This window comes from Danio rerio, chromosome 17 (assembly GCF_052040795.2).
Source record: "Danio rerio strain M-AB ecotype USA chromosome 17, GRCz13ab, whole genome shotgun sequence".
In the NCBI taxonomy this organism is placed as follows: Eukaryota; Metazoa; Chordata; class Actinopteri; order Cypriniformes; family Danionidae; genus Danio; species Danio rerio.
In genome coordinates, this window is record NC_141037.1 from 38,124,244 (window position 1) to 38,148,528 (window position 24,285).

General features: G+C 33.6%; 1 protein-coding gene across 2 annotated transcripts in view; it reads right to left on the bottom strand.

The window, feature by feature from the left end:
* The window catches only part of dcdc2c (doublecortin domain containing 2C), a 69,019-nt gene that overhangs the window by 18,655 nt on the left and 26,079 nt on the right, over window positions 1–24,285 (bottom strand). The window contains exons 8-10 of one of the 2 annotated variants that reach the window (XM_087290827.1): window positions 19,610–19,710; window positions 19,370–19,495; window positions 4,757–4,826 (exon numbers count right to left, since the gene is read on the bottom strand). In XM_087290827.1, the coding sequence (XP_087146953.1) occupies window positions 4,757–4,826; window positions 19,370–19,495; window positions 19,610–19,710 (297 nt within the window). Of the gene's footprint in view, window positions 1–4,756; window positions 4,827–17,238; window positions 19,496–19,609; window positions 19,711–24,285 lie in introns of those variants that run through there. The other variant, XM_087290826.1, reaches the window with a different exon arrangement.

Consider the following 24,285-nt stretch of genomic DNA (forward strand, 5'->3'; position numbering starts at 1 on the left):
ACATTCTGTTCAAAGTTTCTCTTTTTGCTTGCTTTTGCCATTGCTTTTTCGTTGGGTTTTGCCATTAGCATAGTCATTGGCATATTCATACAGGGGAGGAGGCAGGGAGGAGTTTTGTGCTCGTGCATGTTGCGCTCAGTTTCACGTTCATTCGGATGTACAAAAGAATATGCATAAGATTCGGTGTACGCAGTGTTTCATACATCTGAATTTTTTGTGCGTACGCAATGTTTTAGTAAGATTTCCACGCAAGTCTTCGTACATGAGGCCCCTGGTGTCCAGGGCTGGATCATATTTATTTGGCGTGGAGATAGTGATCTACAGTAACACTTCAGTCAAAATATTTTTGACCAAGACCCTCTTACCGTTAGTTTGCAATGAGGGAATGATGTGCAAAAACAAACCCCCTCACCCTGCTGTCAGTTGGAAGTACATCACCATAGTAAAATAAAAGTCTCAGCATCTTTTGGTTAGTGCAGACTTTAAGGAAGGCTGGTGTGTCACGTCACGTAATGATTTGCAGGTCACTGAACAAGTGGCCGTGCACAAAAATGGACCCATTGGCTAAATTCTCCATCAGTCAAAATAGAAAGTAAGTTACTGGCTAAAAGTGGATCGCAGATAGCAATTTTGTAATGTCAATACACTCGAGTGCTTTGTTTAGATTTTAGTACCTATAACTTGAACTTTTTATTCAGTTTGTGGTCTTATTTTGTCTGTAACACTGTAAGCTATGACATCGACTTGCCTTTTTAACTTCAAAGATGCAGTTTTCGCGTGCAAATAACATAGTAAACAATGTAAACAACAGGTCTCTGGCAGAAACAGTGACATTAACAAACAAATAACTATTCATAATTCAATACTATTGTGTCATTGTACAAAATGTGCCCTTTGGGATGCTGTTCTGAGGATTCTTACCTTTCAAAGTAAACCGTGATGTAAGCAATGAATGTGTGTCTTGTTATTGCGATGATTTTTACTCCATTTCTAATAGACATGTTCTGTACAACTAACACAAATTTAGCAAATACAATCTTTATAAACTTCCCATTAAAAGGCAACTAGCAACAATGGCTGCTTGAGGGTTGTAGCTTTAGACTGATGTATAGTTTGTCAAAATTACTGGTGTTCTTTTTGATGTAATCTATTCGTAAATATTGAAATGTTAAAAAACAGCGGCCCAGTGCGTCCACGTCCTGACGCTGGCTAAATCTTTTAATGACAAATGATCAAATTCAGAACCAGAATTGATACTTTACATTTCTATATTATTCCTGTTCTTAATTGCACACTTAAAACTTAAAACTTGAAAATCCCTGAGAAAAAAAAGGGGGAAATTAAAACAATTTCTGCAAAAAAAAAGAAAAAAAAATCGATTATTGTTTTCTGGGGGGCAAATTACATGATTTGTGTTCATTATTCCTGATACACATTGTAGATAATGTAATACTACACTAAATGAGCACTAAACTCGAACTCAAATGAAATTCCAAAGAAAACATGGATGTACTTTTTACATCTGTGAAGAGTTTCCTGTTTCCAATGACCACTGGAGGACTGCCACGTCCATTCTGAGGTCTGGCACGGATTAAACATTGTGATATTAAACAGGCAGGTTTCAAAAGTCTTGCCCTTCAGTAGAATACTAGTTTAGCTTGGAGAAAAAAAGCTCATCTAAAAGCTAAAAAAATAAATAAATGTAATTCATATATAATTGTTTTAATTTCTTCATCTGAAAGGTTGTTTTCTGTAGTGTATTTTTAGATTGAGACCTCTTTCACTTTATTATTAAATGGAAATGATTGGTCAAAATATTCAAATTAAGTTTGTTTTATGAAAGAAAAAAATAAACTACATAAAAATGTAAGTAAATAATTAGAAATAATAGAATAAAGGATTAACATTTTAAGGATTAAAATACTAGAACAGAGGTTTAAAATAACATAAAAGTACATTTTTATATTTAGCTTCTTTTAAAAAGACTACAGTATGAGAAATACTTGAAATCACAAGTGGAAAATGCTGGGCACAAACAAAACATCTTACCCTGTTTACCATCAGAAGCTACTATGAAAACATCTAAACGATTTTACATCTCGCAGTTATTGCATGAAAGATAAAGCTATTAAGAGAATGCAAAACAAATGGCAGCTTCAAATGCGACATTTACATAGAGAGGGAAGCAAGCATGCTGAGAAGATGTTTGGTGCCCATCATATGTGGGATAATGGTGTTGTTAGATCCACCCAGGAGGCCAGGCTTGCATTTGTTAAGCTTATACTAGTTTCAACCTATAGAATTCTGACATGGAAAATAGAAACTGCAGGTCTGACGGCTTTTCAGCTCTCATGGCTTTATGGAGCAAATGTTTGAGGTTATATTAGTATTGTTACTTCTTAGTTGAGGTTCTGTTGGATACTCTGCACTATGGAAGTGTGAAGAAAAGTGTGAAGGAAGCCATAAACATTTGTATAAACTATAAATGCATTTCAGCTCACAAATAGCAGTAAAATGTAGATCAATCCAAATGCGGTATGCAAATTGTTGTAAAATGAAACCATCCTCTTTGTGTTATTTTAGTATGAAGATAATTTTAGTTCTTATTAAAAATTAAAATGTTATGGACTTTATTATTTTACATTCTAATATTAACTTTTCCCTAAATAATTTTCCTTCGTTCTTCCTATTTCTTTCCTTCCTTCTAGCTTTATTTATATTTTAAATGTTGGCCATTAATATTCGAGACCTTAAAGCATATTTTTGAAAGCAGTATTCATGTCATTATATAATATAACATGATTTTGTATTTCCATAATTGAACTATTTTCTCATCTAATTCTTTGAGAACAAATCATGTGTTTCACATCAACTCAGCTGTTGTTCTATTGTCACTGACAGCCAAAACAGAATATTAAATCTGTATTGACTGTAATAATTGGTCACATTTGCAATCATGGGGACATTTGGAAAATTGATTATGATTTGATTATGTTTCTCTCTTCCAATCTTGCTTGTATAATCGTGTATTATTGTCTTTAAAGAAATGAAAACCGAGTATTGAGAAATATGGGAATTCAATACATTTCTAAATGTGTTTGCGTTTTCAGCTAAAAGCACTAGAGCTGTTTAAGGCCAATTCATTAGAAAAAGAAATGTACATTAAATGTATGTGTTGTATGCTTCTCATAAAAATAACAAATACCAGATTATACATTTAAATATGCCCTCAAAGCTTGCAGTCATATGATATTAGGTTTCTGACTGGAAAATACCTGAACAAATAAAAATAACTGTAAATTTTGTCGCCGTTATTAACAAACATTTATAAAAAAATAATAATAATTCAATTCCTCAATCAATGTAAAATGCTAGAATCAAAATTTAAGATTGCTTGTAAATTGTAATACACACGGTAACACTTTACAATAAGGGTGCATTAGTTAATGCATTAGTTAACATGAACTAACAATGAATAACGTACTTATTAAGCATTACATTACCTTTGTTAATGTTAACTAAACATTTATTTATGTTTTAGCTAATGCATTAGTAAACATGATCTAACAGTAATTAAGGACTTTGTTCAGCATTATTTAATCTTTGTTAATGTTTATTTACACATTATCTAATGCATCTCTTTACATGAACAGCTTAATTAGTTCATGTTTACCCACTCATACACTAACGCATTTGTTAATGGATTAGATCACTTGATCTTATAATGAACAACACATTTATAAAGCAATACTGAATCCTTGTTCATGAAAACTTACAATGTTAGTTAACGCGTTAGTTAACATGAACAACATGTTAGCATAATTGGTAAAGTTTATAATAAGTGCATAGTTCCTGATCAATGTCAGGGACAAAGGAGGACTCTTTTGGAGTGCATTACATCGGAACCTCAGCTTTATCTGTTATTCATGTTTGTTAACACTTTACTAACATGATTTATCATTAACAAAGCATTTATTCATAGAATTATGATCCTTATTGTAAAGTGTGCACTATTTCAACATTACCTAATGCTTAAGTTACGTTAATTAACACTTTACTAACATGATTTATCATTAACAAAGCATTTATTAATAGAATTATGATCCTTATTGTAAAGTGTACACTTTTTCAACATTACCTTATGATTATCTAACGTTAATTAACACTTTACCAACATGATTTATCATTAATAAAGCATTTATTAATAGAATTGTGATCCTTATTGTAAAGTGTACACTATTCCAACATTACCTAATGCTTAAGTAACGTTAATTAACACTACTAACTTGATTTACTAACATAATTTATCATTAACAAAGCATTTATTAGCATTTAGCTCTGTATAAGTCTAAAATTTCATTCATGATGGTCTTAAAATGTCTTAAAAAGTCTTAAATTTAACTTAGTGAAACATGCAGAAACCCTGACCCAGCATTGTTTTACAGTGTAATATACAGTAATAGACTGTATAAATAAAAATGTATGTGTGAATGTGTTGTTTTAATTATGACATGACGTTCTTTCCATTAAATAGCCACAGCTGAGAAAAGGTGGATATACAGTAATAGCATTAAAGATGATCTCATATGGAATCAGTATAGCTGGATGTTTTCAAACATGTTATTTAGTGATGAAGATCTTCATGACAGGCTGAACTCTAATAATATTGTGCATTGCATTAGTTGTCTCTCTATACGCATATCACTTGTTTTCTAGGAACCGTATCTGTGGTTTTTGCAGACATTCAGGAACTTACCCTTTAAAAACTTCGACATGTGCGATCGGATTGCCGACTTCTTTGAGGGCATCTCCTCCCCCTTGGTGTCCTGAAAACATAAATCAGAATCTCATCCTTTGATCTAATTACATTTCAATGCAGTGCGATCCTCATTTAGTGAAGCTGTCAAGTTACGCCTTAAAATGATATATTAAAGTCAAGCTAATGCGGCTCCTGAAAGGAAAGAAATATGGCTTTTACTCATGCACTGCCACATGAGTACTATATAAATGATAATCAGCTCAGCTGGGATGTTTAACCAAGTTTGTTGTGTTTCTTTTGTTTGGATTGCATTTGATCATTTTCACGAGCACTGAAAGACATTTAGTTAGTTAACCGGCTTGTTAAAGGGATAGTTCACTCATAGATAAATAAATAAAACACACACACACACAAAAAAAAAAATTACAGTAAGAAGCATATTGTCACCTTGGAACTATAAGGTTCTATCTGCGCTCTAAATGATTTTGAGATATTGAGCTTCAAAGTGTTTGCATTCCATATAGCAAACAGTATGTGTGTAACAGTTTTCTTTCATACATTAACATGACAGAGACCCTATAAGTACTCAACATGTAAATTTTAAAAATTCTCTTCAATTTACAAACTGGAGTAAAAAACAGGGCAAATGCGGATAGAACCTTCCACTTCCAAACAGCCATTTCCACTTGGAATTATAAGGTTTTATCTGGCAGATCATTCATTGAAGCATTGGTTTTTCAAGAAATACAATCAGTCTGCTTATTAATTTCATTAAAAAAAAAAAAAAATTGGTGTTATAACAATATGTTGATGCTTGAGAAAATTACATTTTTGCTTTCTATACCATTTATTTAATGTTTTAGGATTAAAGGTATTTCTTGTTAAAATTTAGCATACAAGGCTGTGCAAAATCCAGTCCAGTGCACATGTTATTTTATGTTATTAATATGGTAATACTTATTGAATTATTTGCAATATGAATTATTGAATTATATTTATTGAAATATGTATGATGTATTTGCCTTCAAGGTTTAATATCAAATTTAAAGACTTTAAAAGAAAACAGACGATGAGCAAATTTGTTTAATAAACACAAAAAACATTCACAGACTATATCTAAACAAATAAAAATATTTCACAGTTAATATATTACACTTTTTAAATCACCGTTTCATTTTCAGCAATGTAAAATGTAACATTTCATCTCGTTGTCAAACAATGCTTCTAAATCATCACATTTACACACACACGTTTTCAATTTCAGGTTTCTTCTCAATTTTGTGTGGTGACTGATTTTATGCTTCTTTCTTGCCTGTCCTATTGTCAACAGAGCTGTCCGGTGAAATGACAAAGAAATCTAATCATGATTGGTCCTCATGCGTGCATTCGAAATGCTTATTGGCTCACAGAAAGTACCTTGTAGAGCCAAGCTAGAGTTTGACTTTGTAGGTAAAACCTTTTTTGTTTTTTTAAATAAAAAGTCTTAAAATGTACACAACTTCTATAAACATCACATGATGAAAATACTGTAAATTGTCATTTAATAAGAATATGTCAATGACTAAATTTGAACAAAAATGTCAGGTAGAACCTCATAATTTTAAGGTGAAGATATACTAAAACATTATTAAAGTCACATGTTGCTTCATTAAATTGAGCTTACTTTCTGGACCACAACTGTCAAGTTTAATACATAAATGTTCAAATCTGTAAAGAGGGCTAAAAATAAATTTATAAATAAAAGGATTTTAAAGTTTAAATTTAATTTATAAGTTTTTAAAGTTTCAAATTAAGTGCTTAGAAATCCTTACTGATGCTTTATCTAATCATATATTTTTTTTATATTCTTACAATAAGAAATATACAATATATTCATGGAAACTCATTAAGGTTTGGGTTTAAAATTATTAAACATATACATTTGTATTTTATATATTTAGTTTTTTTTCTCATTATTCCATTGCTTTTTTGTCTACTTTTTCATTCTGTTTTGGCCAGAAGAATCCTTATTATTTTAAACAACTTTACATGATTATATTTAATGCTATATTACATCTGAAACTCTAGATAATAATTTATATATATATATATATATATATATATATATATATATATATATATATATATATATATATATATATATATATATATATATATATATATAATTAGCCCCCCTTTTGATTTTGATTTTCTTTTTTTAAATATTTCCCAAATGATTTTTAACAGAGCAAGGAAATTTTCACAGTAGGTCTGATAAATTTTTTTCTTCTGGAGAAAGTCTTATTTGTTTTATTTCAGCTAGATTAAAAGCAGTTATTCATTTAAAAAAAAAAACTTTTTGTAGACAAAATTATTAGTCCCTTTAAGCTAATTTGTTTCCCCGATAATCTACAGAACAAACCGTTATACAATAACTTGATTAATTACCCAAACCTGCCTAGTTCACCTTATTAACCTAGTTAAGCCTTTTAATGTCACTTTAAGCTGTATTGAAGTGTCTTGAAAAATATCTAGTAAAATATTTACTGTCATCCTGGAAAAGATAAAATAAATCAGTTATAGAAAAAAGTTTTTAAAACTATTATGCTTAGAAATGTGCTGAATCAATCTTCCTAGAACAGAACAGAAATTGGGGAAAAAAAGAAAAAAAACTGAATGTGTATATATATATATATATCAACATACACACGTGTTTGAAACATAACTTTGTGAAATTTTATTTAATAGAATTTGACCAACCTATCCGTCCATCCGTCCGTCCATCTGTCCGTCTATCCATCCATCCATCTCTCTCTCTCTCTCTTTCTCTCTCTATGTATTACAGTCCAAATCAACACAAAACATAACAAAATAGTTAAATTTTTATGCATATATTAAGTACCAAGGTGTTTTAACATGCATTTTTTTTATTTTTCTTTGCTATTTGGGCTTATTAGAACCTGATTAGAATAAAAAAGTATCATCTTTTGATATCATGTACTTTTAGAGAAAAATTATGTCCATATATGTGGACTCGTGGTCCTAATTTATCTAAATCACTTTTTCCTGACTGTTTTTTTAATGAATATATAACATATAAATATATTTTAACTTGCTTTGACTATGAGAGAGTAAAAAAAAATTTTTTTTTCATTTTGGACAGTTAAGAATAATGTTTGGGACATTTTAAATGGTGCAAAACAGTTGCAGGATGACACTGTATGTCTGTAGCAAAATATAAAACATTCAAAGTATTTTAAATAGCCACTTAAGAGCTAAAGTGTGCTGTCCACGTACAGTATGTGTACACTCGAGCCCTAGGAGTTTAAAATGATTAATAATAAAATTAAGTGAATTTTAGGTCTTTTAAGTGATTTTATTTCATATTTGGAGTTCCCATGCATCTCAAAACAGACCTAAGTGTGCTTTAGGCATAAATCAAAATGCATAAGAACAACTATTATTGGACTACAAATATAACTAAAAAATACAGATGAAACTTGCATAGCCTTATGTGAGAAACAGACTAAAAAAGAAGCTCCGTTCATGGAGAACTTTCCTTGACAGCTATACTGCATCACCATTTACTTTCCCTCATTGTTAAAGAACATCAGCTAGAAAAATTCTATTTGTGTTGTCCACAAAAATGAAATTAACTGACATGAAGGTGAGCAAAAGATGAAAGAAATTCAAAAATAAAAAAGTTCAATATTCAGGTATTTCTCTAAAAGGGATTGAAGACAGAGAGGCTGTGTTTTCTTAAGTGGTCCAGTGGGCTATTGGACAAAACCAGTGCATCTCCATCTGATTAATGACTGTCCACCGTCTAATAAACAGTAATTGAATGGTCTGCTGCAGAGGCCTGAAAGCCTGAGAGAGCCGCTCGCAGCCCGTGCTCTCGTCTGGGGTTGATTATGGTTGACCTTGTGAAAAACGCACTTCGAAACAGTGAGTCTAAGCTGGGGAACTGTAGCCAGAGAGCAAAGCAGAAGATAAATGAACAGATATTGTATTGACACGGCAAAAGGAGATCGATAATGTGATCAATATCTATTTGATTTTTATCACAAAACTCTGTGGAGGAGGAAGACGATTGATCAGATGCGCCGGGACACATCGGCATATCTAACAATATTAATTAAGAAAAACTGCTTAGCTGACTGATTGCTAAATCAGTCAATATGGTTAAAATCAAAACAAACGATTGCCGCATTCACGTGTGCGGCCTAACTCTTTTTTAGGATGGATTTACTGTAAGCGCTGAACAAAAGTAGTTGTCTCGACATGCTAAATGAGCCCTTAGGAAGAGTTATTACAATAAAAGTTCATGTTTTTAATATTAAAACACTTCTTGGAGCTCATGAATGCTTGACTGATGAATGTTCTAAGTAAAAGCCCAGCTAAAGTAGTTCCAGGCAGGACTTGCGCATGTTTCAGCTCTGTATATAAATGATTTCAGTTATTTTAAAATTCCTTATAGCCTACAACAGAAAAAAAAAAACACTGAGTAAGTAGATATGCTATACCAACACAATAAAAATGGCAAGGTATTTCTCTATTATTACATATACATATGAGTATACTTGCATATAATTACCAATAGAAAGCACTTTTTTATACAAATGCAGACAAAACCTTATAAATGTCTTCAAAACATCTGAACAATCTATTGGTGGTAACCTAAATATAAGCAAAATAGTTACCTACAGATATGTTGAACCATTTTCAGTTAGTCCTTTATTAATTGTGATTAAGTCTATGTACTTTTCTGATTATGATATTTTTGATTATGAAATTCATTCATTCATTTTCTTTATTCTTTATTAATCTGGGGTTCCGGCAGCGGAATGAACCATTAACTTATCCAGCATATGTTTTATGCAGCGGATGCCCTTCCAGCTGCAACCCACCACTGGAAAACATCTATACACACTCATACACTACAGTCAATTTTTAGCATACCCAATTCACCTATAGTGCATTTCTTTGGACTGTGGGGGAAACCGGAGCACTTAGATTTTGCCTGCCCCTCATCACGAGAAAGACAAGTAGGAATCACGAGAAAGACAAGTAGGAATCAATAATAAGTGTGTGTATTATAGAGATTCCTCAAACTGGATTGGAGAGGTGTTATCCAAATCATGTGTATTATAAGTTTGTAGAAGTCATACATTATAAATACCCTTAAAAATGTATGTTAGTTCTGCTTCAGTGAACTTGAACAAGTATATTTAAATCTATTAATTTCCCGTATTAGTATTTTTTTTTAAGTTTTCTTTAAATGCTTTAAAAAATAAGTTAAACCTTTGTAGACTAGAAATATATGTACTGTATTTTTTTTTAAATGTGGCAATACTTTACAGATAATTTTTTAAAAACAAATATTATATTAATCTTATTTTTTAATTGAACTATTGCGTACGGCTATAGGGGGCCTACAAGACATTGTGCCCAGGGCCATCTGAATTATTAATCCAGGCCTGCCGGAGCACCCAGAGGAAACCCACGCCAACATGGGGAGAACATGCAAACTCCACACAAATGCCAACTGACCCAGCCAAGGCTCAAACCAGCGACCTTCTTGCTGTGAGGTGAACTTTTTTCCTACTGCGCCACCACACCATTATGAAAATCAACTGATTTAAAATAGAATTTGCATTGTTAATGTCACAGTCATTGTTCACCTTAACTAAAACACAGTAAACTATTATTGCTGCCTAAAACTTTAGTTGAATCAAGTGAACATTTCTAGTCATCTCAACTTACAGTTCTCAAACTGACTAAAAAATGTTAAGATCAGCTTTGTACACTACCTGACTAAAGTCTAGTCACCTATCCAAGTTTAAGGAAAAACAAATAATAACTTGACTTCTAGTTGATTATTTGGTATTTGGTATCTAGATTATGCTGAATTTACCAAAATAAAATATAATCATACCTTGATTTTTTACTATTTAATTAGGACAGTAAGGTCTGACTTTGCTTAGACAAAAGTCTTGTGACTTAACATAAATAATGTACAGTATAGAATATAAAGTCATGGTGCAGTAGAAAAATAATTATTATTGTGTATTACTGTCACAACCACGGCTTGACCCTGCAGCTCCAATCACTGCTCCCCTTCAGTAACCATCTCTCACCACACTTATAAACAATCACCAGCTTACTAATTACCTGCACCCACAATCACCGGACACCATAAATACCCACCTTATTCTCACGCTCATCGACCGGTATCGAAGTTGGATGCTTTACGTCACCTTCTCTCCCTCTTCCACTCTTCTTCTCTCATGGATGTCTCCAGTTCTCCTGTGGATGTATGAACAACTGAATAAGGGAAGTGACTAAGCTATTCTGATGTTTACCTGAAGATCTGATGTTTACCTGATGAACTGTGTGTGAGAAGACTCACTCTCTGATATTTCCCAGAACAAACTGTGTGTGAGATCGCTCACCATCAGATGTTTACCTTGTGAACTGTTGGTGAGATCACTACCATCTACAACACCACTCTCTTGCTTCATCACTCAGTAACGTTGTTTTGAATAAAACCCTTTAAAGATAACCATCCATATCTTTGTGTGACCGTGACAATGACTCCCATGAACTTGGAGGACTGCATCCAAACATTTCTGCAATGACTCAAATAACTTACTAATAAAGTCATCTGGAATGGCAAAGAAAGTGTTCTTGCAGGACTCCCAGAGTTCATCAAGTTTTTTTTGGATTTATCTTCAATGCCCCATCCATCTTACCCCAGACATGCTCAATAATGGTCATGTCTGGTGACTGGGCTGGTCAATCCTGAAGCACCTTGACCTTCTTTGCTTTCAGTAACTTTGATTTGGAGGCTGAAGTATTATAAGGAGCGCTGTCCTGGTGAAGAATTCACCCTCTCATGTGGTTTGTAATGTAATGGGCAGCACAAATGTCTTGATACCTCAGGCTATTGATGATGTCATCCTCCAGCACGCCCCCATACTGAATGTAACCCCAAACCATGATTTTTTTTTCTTTACCAAACTTGACAGATTACTATGTGAATCTTGGGTCCATGTGGGTTCCAACTGGTCTTCTGTAGTATTTGTGATGATTGTGATGCAGTTCAACTGATGATTCATTGGAAAAATCTACCTTCTGCCACTTTTCCAAATGATCAACTAGAATTGAAGTTATTATTTGTTGCCTTTACAACTGTGATCGATGACAAGACTTTTGTCAGATAGTGTATAACTAAAAAAATTTAGCTGAAACTCCAATAAATTATTAGAACTAAAGCAATACAAAGACATTTGTTGTAATTTTTTACAGTGAACTTTAGCACTCCAAATAAAATAAAGCTAAAACAAAAAGAAGTAAAATATAAATAATATATTAAATAACTACAACAAAAAATGCCTAGAAATTAAATTTCCTCATGAATCATTTAAATGTCTAAGCCAGGGGTCACCAATCTCGGTCCTGGAGGGCCAGTGTCCCTGCAGAGCTTAGCTCCAACTTGCCTCAACATACTGCTTGGGTGTTTCAAGTATACCTTGTAAAACCTTGATTAGCTTGTTCAGGTGTGTTTGATTAGGGTTGGAGCTAAAATCTGCAGGACACCGGCCCTCCAGGAACAAGTTTGATGACCCCTGGTCTAAGCTAAACACTACAATGAAATAAAATTATGTTACTCTACAAATCCACAGACAAGCTATTGTGTTAATTAAACATATCTCTTCTCTGACCAAATTTCTAGAACTGCTCGATCGTGCAGATTCGCACTCTATAACATCAGAAAGATCCGACCCTTCTTATTTGAACATGCAGCTCAACTCCTTGTTCAAGCTCTTGTTCTCCTCAAACTGGATTACTGCAACTCTCTACTAGCGGGGCTTCCAGCTAACTCTATCAAGCCTCTTCAGCTGCTCCAGAACGCAGCAGCACGAGTGGTCTTTAATGAACCTAAAAGAGCACATGTCACTCCGCTGCTCATCCGTTTGCACTGGCTGCCAGTTGCTGCTCGCATCAAATTCAAAGCTCTGATGTTTGCCTACAAAGCGACTTCTGGCTTTGCTCCTTCTTATCTGCTCTCACTTCTGCAGATCTATGTGCCCTCCAGAAACTTGCGTTCTGTGAATGAACATCACCTCGTGGTTCCATCCCAAAGAGGGAAGAAATCACTTTCCCGAACGCTTGCGTTCAATCTGCCCAGTTGGTGGAATGAACTCCCTAACTGCATCAGAACGGCAGAGTCACTTGCTGTTTTCAAGAAACGACTAAAAACTCAACTATTTAGTCTCCACTTCACTTCCTAATCTGCAATTGCCTCTCTGGATATACCACTAACTGTACTCAAAAAAAAAATAAAAAAAATTACTAATACTTTCCTTCTTAGGCTTTACAGACCTGAAACTTGCCTATAGCACTTATTCATTGTTGCTCTTATAGTTGTGTAAATTGCTTCCTTGTCCTCATTTGTAAGTCGCTTTGGATAAAAGCGTCTGCTAAACGACTAAATGTAAATCAACAAATATATAATAACACATTGCCAGTGTAACTAATAATTTCATAACAGCACGTTTTTTTATTCACTTATTTTAACGTGACAGTTTCCGCACTATGAAAATGGACAACCAAAACACACTTCAGCAGATTTGTTTGTGATTTATTCATAAGCGAACATGCTTACAGTAAACAGCGTTGATGTCTTGGTGACAGCTTAGCTTCTCTTTTATCTACGGGCCGGGGTTCACTGTGTGTTAATGCAAATCAAAAACGGCATCATTTCTGTTCAGACGGCTAAAACACTATCATATAATTGAATCTGTTCATCAATAAAAAGCGCAACTCCGGTAACAGTAGCGGGGGAGCGATATAATTCAAAGGCCCGTCCAAGATGAGGTAATATTTATTTTGAAGCATGACTCATATGGAGTGAATGAAATATTTTAAGAAGCTTTCAAATACATCAAGCTCTTAAGAAGCCTCCTTATATTACATGCTTTCAAACATCAGAGCACTTCTTCAACAAAGCAGCGTTTTACATTAGGGCTCCAGCAAAAGAAGGTATTTATTATGCTTTATTCTCACTGCCATTGTAAAATAGTGTATATCAACTCTGTGATGGCAGATTTAAACAGTCACCTCCATATGAAATGCACAGCAGCCTACTAACTCATTATCGCAAAAATATCTGCGCCATAATATACACGTTAACGTCAGATTGTTATGAAATAGATCAGTTGGAGGGTCATAATCAAGCGTTATGATGCTGGATGATAAACCCGGCTGGATGGGAAAAGGAACAGCGTGTGTCGCCGCTATGTGTGCGATGGGAATACAACCCTTCAGAGTGTGAATATTTATTGGACATTGTTGAGTGCTGGGGAACATGGTTAATGGTTAGTCCTTCTGAGCAAGTCCTGCAAGATTAGCACTTACATGTCTTTAGTGCCGACGCTGCGAACGGTCGTAAAAGTGAGCCCTCGTCTGCTCTTGTAAATCAAATCATGTTTTGAGCGGTGATGATGATTCTGCCAATTAGCCGAGGCTGGACTGGTGAAAATTACTACTCGCTATTACACACGGACCATTCCCGAGATCTATAGCACCCCCCTCGATTTGGCAATCTCCATACAGGACTAAACGTGATAAGAAATGAATTATACTATTGATGAGGTCCTTAACAAGGTAATAACCGCGGCTCCCCGGTCAATAATTATTCCGATAAGAATATCTTTATTATGAAAATGCCGACTACAGCAGAAAGTCACAGCACCAAAACAATACCCGGTGGTGTAATTGCCTTTGTCTGAAATTATAGTTTTCATTAAACGGAATGCTGCATGTTATTGATTGTTTAAATAAGACTCGATATCTTCCTGTTTCAAAGCGCTGTGAAATTGCACGCCATTGTAATATTGCGATGCATTGTTGTGTCTGTTCATCAATGTTATGAGATTCACACTATAACGAGTCAAGGACGGTTGGACACAATAACTGCTGTATCTAAATGGAGTCATTTTATGGAGGTTAGTTCACAGAAAAAAAAAAGAGGCAAATCGCAGCTTCTATCCTCATGAGTTCATCTACTGTGTGAGGAGAAAGCAGAGAGGGATATGACAGACTTGTACTATGCTGCATTCTGAGTCAGTGGCGGATTCTCTCCTAAATGCATACACAAACAGGAGATGCCTCATAAGAAGCTGTTCCTATAGGCCACTATACACAAGTGTGTATTCAGCCACATTGAAACTTTTGTAAACTCTAAAGAGCATTGACTTTGCAGTCATGGTTATACACAGATGAATAGCTGTTTGCTATAAATGCAGATGTTTTTTGTTTTTTTGTAAACAAACACAAACCAACACAGTTTCCGAAATTAAAACTTTAGCAATAGTCGAAATATACCAGTAGACTTTGTAGAATGTTGTGGCAGCTTTGAAAATATGTTGAAAATGTGAGTGGCAACATTTTGACTGCAGCAAGATGGCGACTAAATGAATGTGTAGTGGGCAAATGTGACAACCGCATATACAGTCAAGCCCGAAATTACTCTTTTTCCAGGGGTATATTATATTGAGGGAAATTCTTTTACATGGCTTTAAATTAGGAAGATAAAACCTTAGATGAGCAACAATATATACAGTAGTAGGGTTTCTCAAAGTCTGGGTATTCAATCCAGACCCGACTTTGTATTGCAAGACCATGTGTAAAGATTTCAAACTGTGGATTTTCTTCATTGAAAAGTGCATAAACCTTGTAAATCAACTGTTTAGTAATAACATCGAAGAAAAAACTGTTCAAAGTTTTCCTGCGTAACTCATGATATCCAGTGATCATAAGCAGAGCATGTGTAAGGCAGAGGCTTAGCCTCCCCCTGGTCAGAGACCATGGAGAAAGCAGCAAAGAAAAAAAACTGAATTGAAAACATGTAATGGGTGTAAAACGGAACATGAATGTAATTTACTGTTGATGATCAACAGAATACTTTAATTATTGTAAGTTTGTCAATCAAATTTAAAGTCCCATTCCGCACAAAAATGAAACTGTCCAACTCCGCACTTTGCACTGATGAGCGCTGTTTTGACTGGAGTTCGCAGCAGTTCTGAAAATAAAACCTAAAATGCTGGCCAGCAAACTATTCTGATTTGCTTGTCAAGGACACAAGTAAAAAAAATGACAAATTAGTATTACATGAGAGGTATAATAATATATTATTCTGGTTATTCCGGTAACTTGTTTTCAGCATTAAAGAAAATCCTATTTGCAGTGCTGGGAGAAAGTAATAGGCCTACATTACGATCTAGTCACTTAAAAAGTAGCTAAATGTGTTAATTACTTTTGAAGGAAATTAATGTAAAAGTATGTGTTATTTATTTATTTATTTATTTATATATAATTATTTTTAGAGTAACTGCTATTTGCAGTTAACTTATTTTTTAATACCATTAATATAATATAATATAATATAATATAATATAATATAATATAATATAATATAATATAATATAATATAATATAATATAATATAATATATACTTTTCCAGTAAAAAAATAATTTAATGTATGTGTTGAATATAATAGACGTTTGTTTATAGGTGATGCTTTTGTTGAAACCTCTTCTGGGTCGGTTGCAAATCTTTTTAAATGCATTAAGGTGCAGCGCTTATCTTAGCTTTACCCTGGAGTTTGTTCATCCTCCTTCTATGCCAGTGATCATATGAGGCTTCACGTGCATGTCAGCAAAGCGATCATTTGAATGGATGAAGATGTCGGTCTTATGGAAAAGAAAACTTGATGAGAACAATAGACAGTTCCAAGTTGAATGGACAGATAAGTATTAAGTATGCGTTTATTTTGCCACAAGCCAGCACAAAGCCATTCTGCTTGATTTGTAATGAGACATTTGGACTTGTAAAGAGTGGAAATGTGAAACACCACTATGAAACAAAACATAGACATTTTAAACAGCAACTACAACACCTAAAGTTTTCATTACACACCTTTTGTACTTTTTACCAACTAGCATCATCATGGTTTACCTTTTGTTGTGTTTTGTAAAAAAAAAGCATTTATTTTAGTGGTTTTGCCCTATTTTCATTGTATTTAATGTTTCGAATGCAAATGCAACTTTATTAATTCATTCATTCATTTTCTTTTCGTCTTAGTCCCTTTATTAATCTGGGGTCACTACAGCGGAAGGAACTGCCAACTTATCTAGCATATGTTTTACGCAGTGGATGCCCTTCCAGCCACAACCCATCACTGGGAAACATCCATACACTCTCATTCACACACATACACTGCACAACAATTTTTTGTCTTGTGGGAGAAACCAGAGCACCAGGAAGAAACCGATCACCGGGAGAACATGCAAACTCAACACAGAAATGCCAACTGACCCAGCCAAGACTCGAACCAGCAACCTTCTTGCTGTGAGGCGATCATGCTCCCCACTGTGCACCCGTGATGCCTGACACTTTATTTAAAAAAGAATAAATAGTATTGACTTGTGATGCATGTTATGGATGTTTATTAAAAACAAGCTATGTAATATCAATTGTTCTGGACCTTTGACCTTAATAAAAATGAAGATGTGGACCTTTTAATGTAGAAATTGAGAACTTTTGATATATAGAATTAACACAAGTAAGAAACAGCTAATCAAATGCCCAAACTTAACCCTAAGTTTTAAGAGTTTGCTGGTCTGCTGGAGCCTTCAGGTGTTTGTGCACACAATGTCCATCCCACAGAAAAGCTGAGAAAAAATAACTCATGCAACAAGACAATGATAACAAGCACACCAGCAAATCTACAATAGAACGGCTTAAAAACAAACAAAAAAAAAGAGTAAAACTCCTCCAGAATGATCTGAGAGACTGATAAGGTCATAAAGAAAATGAAAATTTTAAGTAATTACTGCTAAAAGTGGATCTACAGGAATTTGAATCATATAAGACGTCCTACGTTTGTCACCCATAGCTTTTCTATATTAGCTTTGTTTTTTGTTACACAAATAATGTCAATTGATGTGTTTCATCTGAGGTTTTAGTTGGCAAATTTTAAGACCTCCCTAAGACCATATAGTCTTTTTATGATGTTCTGATAAAGTAAACCATGGAATTAAAATAGGGTGTCCTTACTTTTACATGACTATATGTATGAAATTACTACATTATGTCAAATACATACACTCACCGACCACTTTATTAGGTATGCATTACTAGTACCGGGTTAGACCCCCATTTGCCTTCAGTCTTTCATGGAATAGATTCAACAAGGTACTGGAAATATTCCTTTGAGATTTTGGTCCATATTGACATGATAGCATCATGCAGTTGCTGCAGTTTTGTCGGCTCCACATCTATGATGCAAATCTCCCGTTCCACCACACCCCAAAGGTGCTCTATTGAAATAAGATCTGGTGGCTGTAGAGGCCATTTGAGTACAGTAAACTCATGTTTAAGAAATGAGTCTGCAATGATTCGCTCTTTATGACAAGGTGAGTTTTCCTGCCGGAAGTAGCCATCAGAAGATGGGTACACTGTGGTCATAAAGGGATAAAAAATATCCCCACACCATTACACCACCATCACCACCCTAAACCACTGATACAAGGCAGGATGGATCCATGCTTTAATGTTATTGATGCCAAATTCTGACCCTACCATTTCAAATTTTTTAACCATTTGCTATAAACCCTAGAGATGGTTGTGCGTGTAAATCCCAGTAGATCAGTAGTTTCTGAAATACTCAGACCAGCCAGTGTGTGGCACCAACAACCATGCCATGTTCAAAGTCACTTAAATCACCTTTCTTCCCCATTCTGATGCTTGGTTTGAACTTCAGCAGATCGTCTTGACTATAGCTGCGTCCGAAACCGCATTCTTCCATACTATATAGTACGCTAAAATCAGTATGCGAGCCGAGTAGTATGTCCGAATTCATAGAATTCGAAAATCAGTAGGCGAGAAGTACCTGGATGACTTACTACTTCCAGCGAGATTCTGAAGTGCGCATCCCATGCATGCTGTGCTATCCCATAATGCCCCGTGAGAGAATTCATGAACGGAAGTGAGGCAATTGACGCAGGTAGGTCACGTGACCATGACAAAATGGCAGATGTAGTGCGTTCGAATTCCATTCATACTTTTCACATTCATACTGTATAGAACATACTTTTCTAATGGCAGAGTAGTACGTTTAAATTCAAATGCAGTACCTATTGAGTAGTAGGCGGTTTCAGACGCAGCCTATGTCTACATGCCTAAAAGCATTGAGTTGCTGCCATGTGATTGGCTGATTAAAAAATTTGCATTAACGAGCAGTTGGACTGGTGTACCAAATAAAGTGGCCAGTAAAGTTACATAACATACAGTTCAAAGTAGCTTTCGTACAACAGCTCTGTTAATATGGCCCATTAAGTATGAACGTTCCAATCTGATCCTTGGTGTGAACCAAACAAGTAGACTGAGACCTCTGAAAACTTCTGTGGCTTGACTGTAATATGCAATACAGACCAAATACATCTAAACAAGCCAACAAAACAATTTCAGCACACCCTACTGTCGCTGGTCAGTAAACAGTTGACATTCAGATTGTATGCAGAGAAGGCATTTTTAGAGTGCAAGCTAAATTCTCTTTGACCTTATTGATCCTGGAAGGAGATAAATTTGGATAGTTTTGAACATTTTTGGCAGGGCTATCACCACTGTCTTCTAGTTGGGCGTCTGTATAGGAGTTTTGTTCCTCCTCGACTTCTTCCACTTCCATCTGTAGGATAAGGAAACATTCAGCTTCTTATAGTACTTGCTGCACTGTAGTTTTAACATACAATAAAACGTAAGGCTGGAAGGTGGCATTATGCATAATGCTTTTCATCTTCACCTGTTCTAATGGAAGATCCACCTTTATATTTTCATCTTCCGGGACTTCAGATGCTACTACTGCCTCCTTCCTTTTGTTGGTGGCTCTGAAGACACTTCTTTCTGCAAAGAGCAATAAATCAGTTACTGTACAGTACTTCACATGCAGATGTTACCAGATGTTGGCCAGTTTCCACTGACTGGTATTGTACGGTATGGTTCAATATGCTTTTATGGCCGTTGTCACTGTGGAAAGGTACTAAAAAGCGAACCATACAGTACCACTTTTTGGGTAACCTCTTGGAAGGGTGCCTAGCACACCAAAAGGGTACCAAAAAGTGGAGCAAGATACACAGCTGAACGCTCTGGGTTTAAAAAGGTCACTAGCTTGTGCACAAGCAGGAGCACAAACAAGAGTGACAAGTAAAAAAATAAAGGAGCAAATGATTCTTTCAGCAACCTAAAACATGAACAAACTACCATGTTTAATTATTATCATCGCCTTTTGGACTATTATGAACTCAGAATGACAAAATTACTTTTAACAAGAGGTCAAAGATTAAATATGCAGTTGAGATGTTTGTACTGACAGGGCTGTTTACGAACTGTTTATTCAGTTAAACATGAATTTTAAACTGTAGGCCTACATAATCCCCAAACAACGATTTTTATCACCTTAATCCAGGGTTGCTCAATCCTGTTCCTGGAGATCTACCTTCCTGCAGATTTCAGTTGCTACCCATATCAAACACACCTGCCTGTAATTATCACGTGGTGTTCAGGTCCTAATTAATTGGTTCAGGTGTGTTTGATATGGGTAGCAACTGAAATCTGCAGGAAGGTAGATCTCCAGGAACAGGATTGAGCACCCCTGCCTTAATCCAACTAAAGTCATAACTGAACTAAACAGAAATAGAATTAAGACACGTGGAGTATGCATATATTAGTGGTATTATTGAAGTAAACACCACGATCAAACTATTACCGTCATGTAGAACTTTTTGCCATATTTTCTGCCAAGATCCACAAACGTGGCTGTCAGAAAAGGACCGCGCACACACACACATCGCGAAATGTGTACGTTTTTTTTTCTTTACATTTGGCGTGCATTATTAAAAATACCGGCCAGGTAAAATATCGAGTCATCAGAGCTTGCGTAGATGAGACCCAGCTCCCAACCCAACTTTGAGAATAGATTAACAGCAATATTTTTTTATCACACGATAAGAGTCTTGCGTTAACACAGCACGTTAACGCAGATAACGGCCCACCACTAGTAAAAAATACACTGTGGACCACCCCTTAAATATACAATGTGACCAAGTATTCTACATTTTGGATGGGCTGAGGTGAAAAAAAAATAAATAAATGAAAGATAGGATAAGATAGATATGTTTTTCATCAAAAACAACCATTCAGGCTTTTACTGTAAACTAATTGCGAAAATACAAAAGGAACACAGATTATTGGAAAGCATTTTGCAAGAAATACTATTTTCAGGACTATGGTCTTTAAAATCTTATGTTTAATTTAGTGTTTTACTTGATGTTGATTTGTAATTGACAATACATTTCTGAAACAATTTTTCAAAGTAACCTTCAAATTAGAGAGAGCAGCATTAAGAAGAATCAGATTGGTGCATTAGGAAGAACCTTGAAACCCTGTTTCCACTGATTGTTCGCAGTGCACACGGCAAGATGACATTATAAATGAACAGGCCCTGCTGGGACTAACTACAAATCAATTAATGTTTGTTACAAAAACGCTCAATAGCTTCTCACAAAATGCAGACCATTAACACAGACAAAGAAGAAAGAGAAAAAAAACCTGTCTGGAGATGGAACGTCTTCTTTCGGCAGACAAGACATGAGGGTTAAAGTGATAAACACTCTTCAGCATTACCCAGAACACTTCACCTCACATCAAATCAAGCCCGACCGAGCTCAGCACTTCACAAAGCATTTAATGGGCTTTCTTGATCCTGAGATGCAAACTGCATTGCTTGGTGCCTTTGACATTCAAAGGTAAGACAATCTCGGCTAATGATAGGCTGACAGCAGATGCACTCCTCCTTCGGTAGGTGATGGGAATGGCTCTTTCAGTCATGGCATGTTTGATTATGCCTCTGCAGCAATTGATGTAGTTAAAAGGAGGTTTCTAGTTTTATTTCTTTTTTTTCGCTCTCTGCCATTAGGAATGACATTATGTGGATCTTCTGCCCCATGGGACGTGATCGAGTGTCCAGAGTAGGTATGAGCCTTCATCGAGGGGCTTTTATAAGCATGGCTGCAGACGTACCGTCCAAGGCTAATGTGAAATCTGCATGAGCGAAGGGAAACTCAACTCCATCACGAGGACTGCTGGCTCCGCTCTTATGAGTAAAGTGATGGCAGCTCCGGAGCGCCTGCAATTACTCACTGAATGACCTCATGGCGTGTAAAAGACACAATGCACTTGCTCAGTCACAGTCTTGCCTATTTCACCCAGTGTGCAAAGGGGGCATGCTCTAACAAAAGTGTCAGATTTGTGAGGCAAATGGTAAAAAGCATTTTGAGTGCAAATAAAGTGTCTGTGTTAACGTTTTACTTATGTTTGAGGGGGAAAAACTGAATATGAGTAAAAAAATAATTCCAATTATTACTGTGAAATAAAATAAACATTTTTATTTACCTGCACTTACTAAAATATGTTAAATAAGATAAAATAAGAAAAATATATATGCCATATATTATTACATTACATCAAAGATATTCATTTATTAAACTTAATTATTTTATAATACTTAACTATTAAGATATTTAAATATATTTAATTAGTTTCGGGGTTGCACTGTGATCTTTAGAAATAATAATAACGATATATTCATTCACAAAAGAAAAAGAATACTAACTATTCTGATCTTTACTTATTAAAATATGTAAAATAAGATAAAATAAGAATAACTTAATTATATATTATTATATTAAATCAAACATATTTACTTATTTACTGAATTATCCTTAGTTTATTTATTTTTATTATTTATTAACTTAAATATTCATTATTTTATAATATGTCTTTATTATTAAGATTTTTAATGACATTTAACTAGTATTTTGGGGCTGTGCTGTGATCATTTAAAATAATAATATAGATATATTTATTTATAAATTGAAGAGAATACTTATTATTCTGATTAAAATATGTAAAATAAGATAAAATATAAATAGATTATGCCATATATTATTAAATTGCATCAAATATATTTATTTATGAACGTAAATTATTCTTTTAATTTCATTTATTATTATTTATTATTTTAAGTATTATTATTGTATAATACATCTTTATTATTAAGATTTCTATGGATTTTTAATTAGTATTATGATGCTGCACTGTGATCTTTAAAATTATAATATTGATATATCCATTCAAAAATAAAAGAGAATGTTTATTATTCTGATTTGTACTTAATAAAATATATTAAATAAGATAAATTTAGAGCAAATTATGTCATATAGTATTATATTACATCAAAATATGTATTTATTAGCTTAAATTATCCTCATTATTTGATTTATTGTTATTTATTATTTTAATTATTTTTAATTTATAATACGTCTTTATTGATAAGATTTTTATTGACATTTAATTAGTATTTTGGGCTGCACTGTGATCTTTTAAAATAATAATATAGATATATTATTTCATAAATTGAAGAGAATACTTATTATTCTGATCTAAACTTACTGAAATATGTAAAATACTACGAAAGATAAAATGATGATCAAACTAAATTAGTTCATTATATTAAATTAAATAACTGTATGTATTATTTTCATTCATTATTTCATTTTCATTTATTATTATTATTATTATTATTATATACATCTTAATAATAACTATGATTAAGATTTAAAAGAACATATAATTCATATTTTGTAACTGCACTATGATCTTTGAAAATGAATCAATCAAATGATTCTTGCTCCATTTTTAGCAGTTTAATTTATATTGGTTTGGAAAAATATATTGAGTACAGTACAAAAGTACAAAAATCTGAGCTAGTAAAAGAATAAAACACACACACATTGTACAGAGTATAAGTCTCTATATGCAATTGAATGAGAGAGAAATATGAAATAAGAACAGATTATATCATATTACTACAAATATATTCATTTATTAACTTAAATTATCCTCATTATTTTATTTATTATTATTTATTATTATTTATTATTACAATTATTATTATTATTTTACGATAGGTCTTTATTATTTCAGATTTTTAATTATATTTAATTAGTATTTTTGGGTTGCACTTTGATCTTTAAAATTATAATATAAATATATCCATTCACAAATTAAAGAGAATGTTTATTATTCTGATCTATCTAAATTATATTCTATAAAAATCAAAGACGTTCATTTATTAACCTAAATTATCCTTATTATTTTATTGATTATTATTTATTATTTAAATTATTATTATTTTAAAACACGTCTTTATTCTCACGATTATAAATTACATTTAATAAGTATTTTGGGGCTGCACTGTGATCTTTAAAATTAAAATATAGATATATTCATTCACAAATATAAGAAATGGCTAAAGAATCTGACCTGTACTTATTAAAATATGTCAAATAAGATAAAATAAGAATAACTTATATCATATATTATTATATTAAATATTAAATTATAATATTTATAATATTA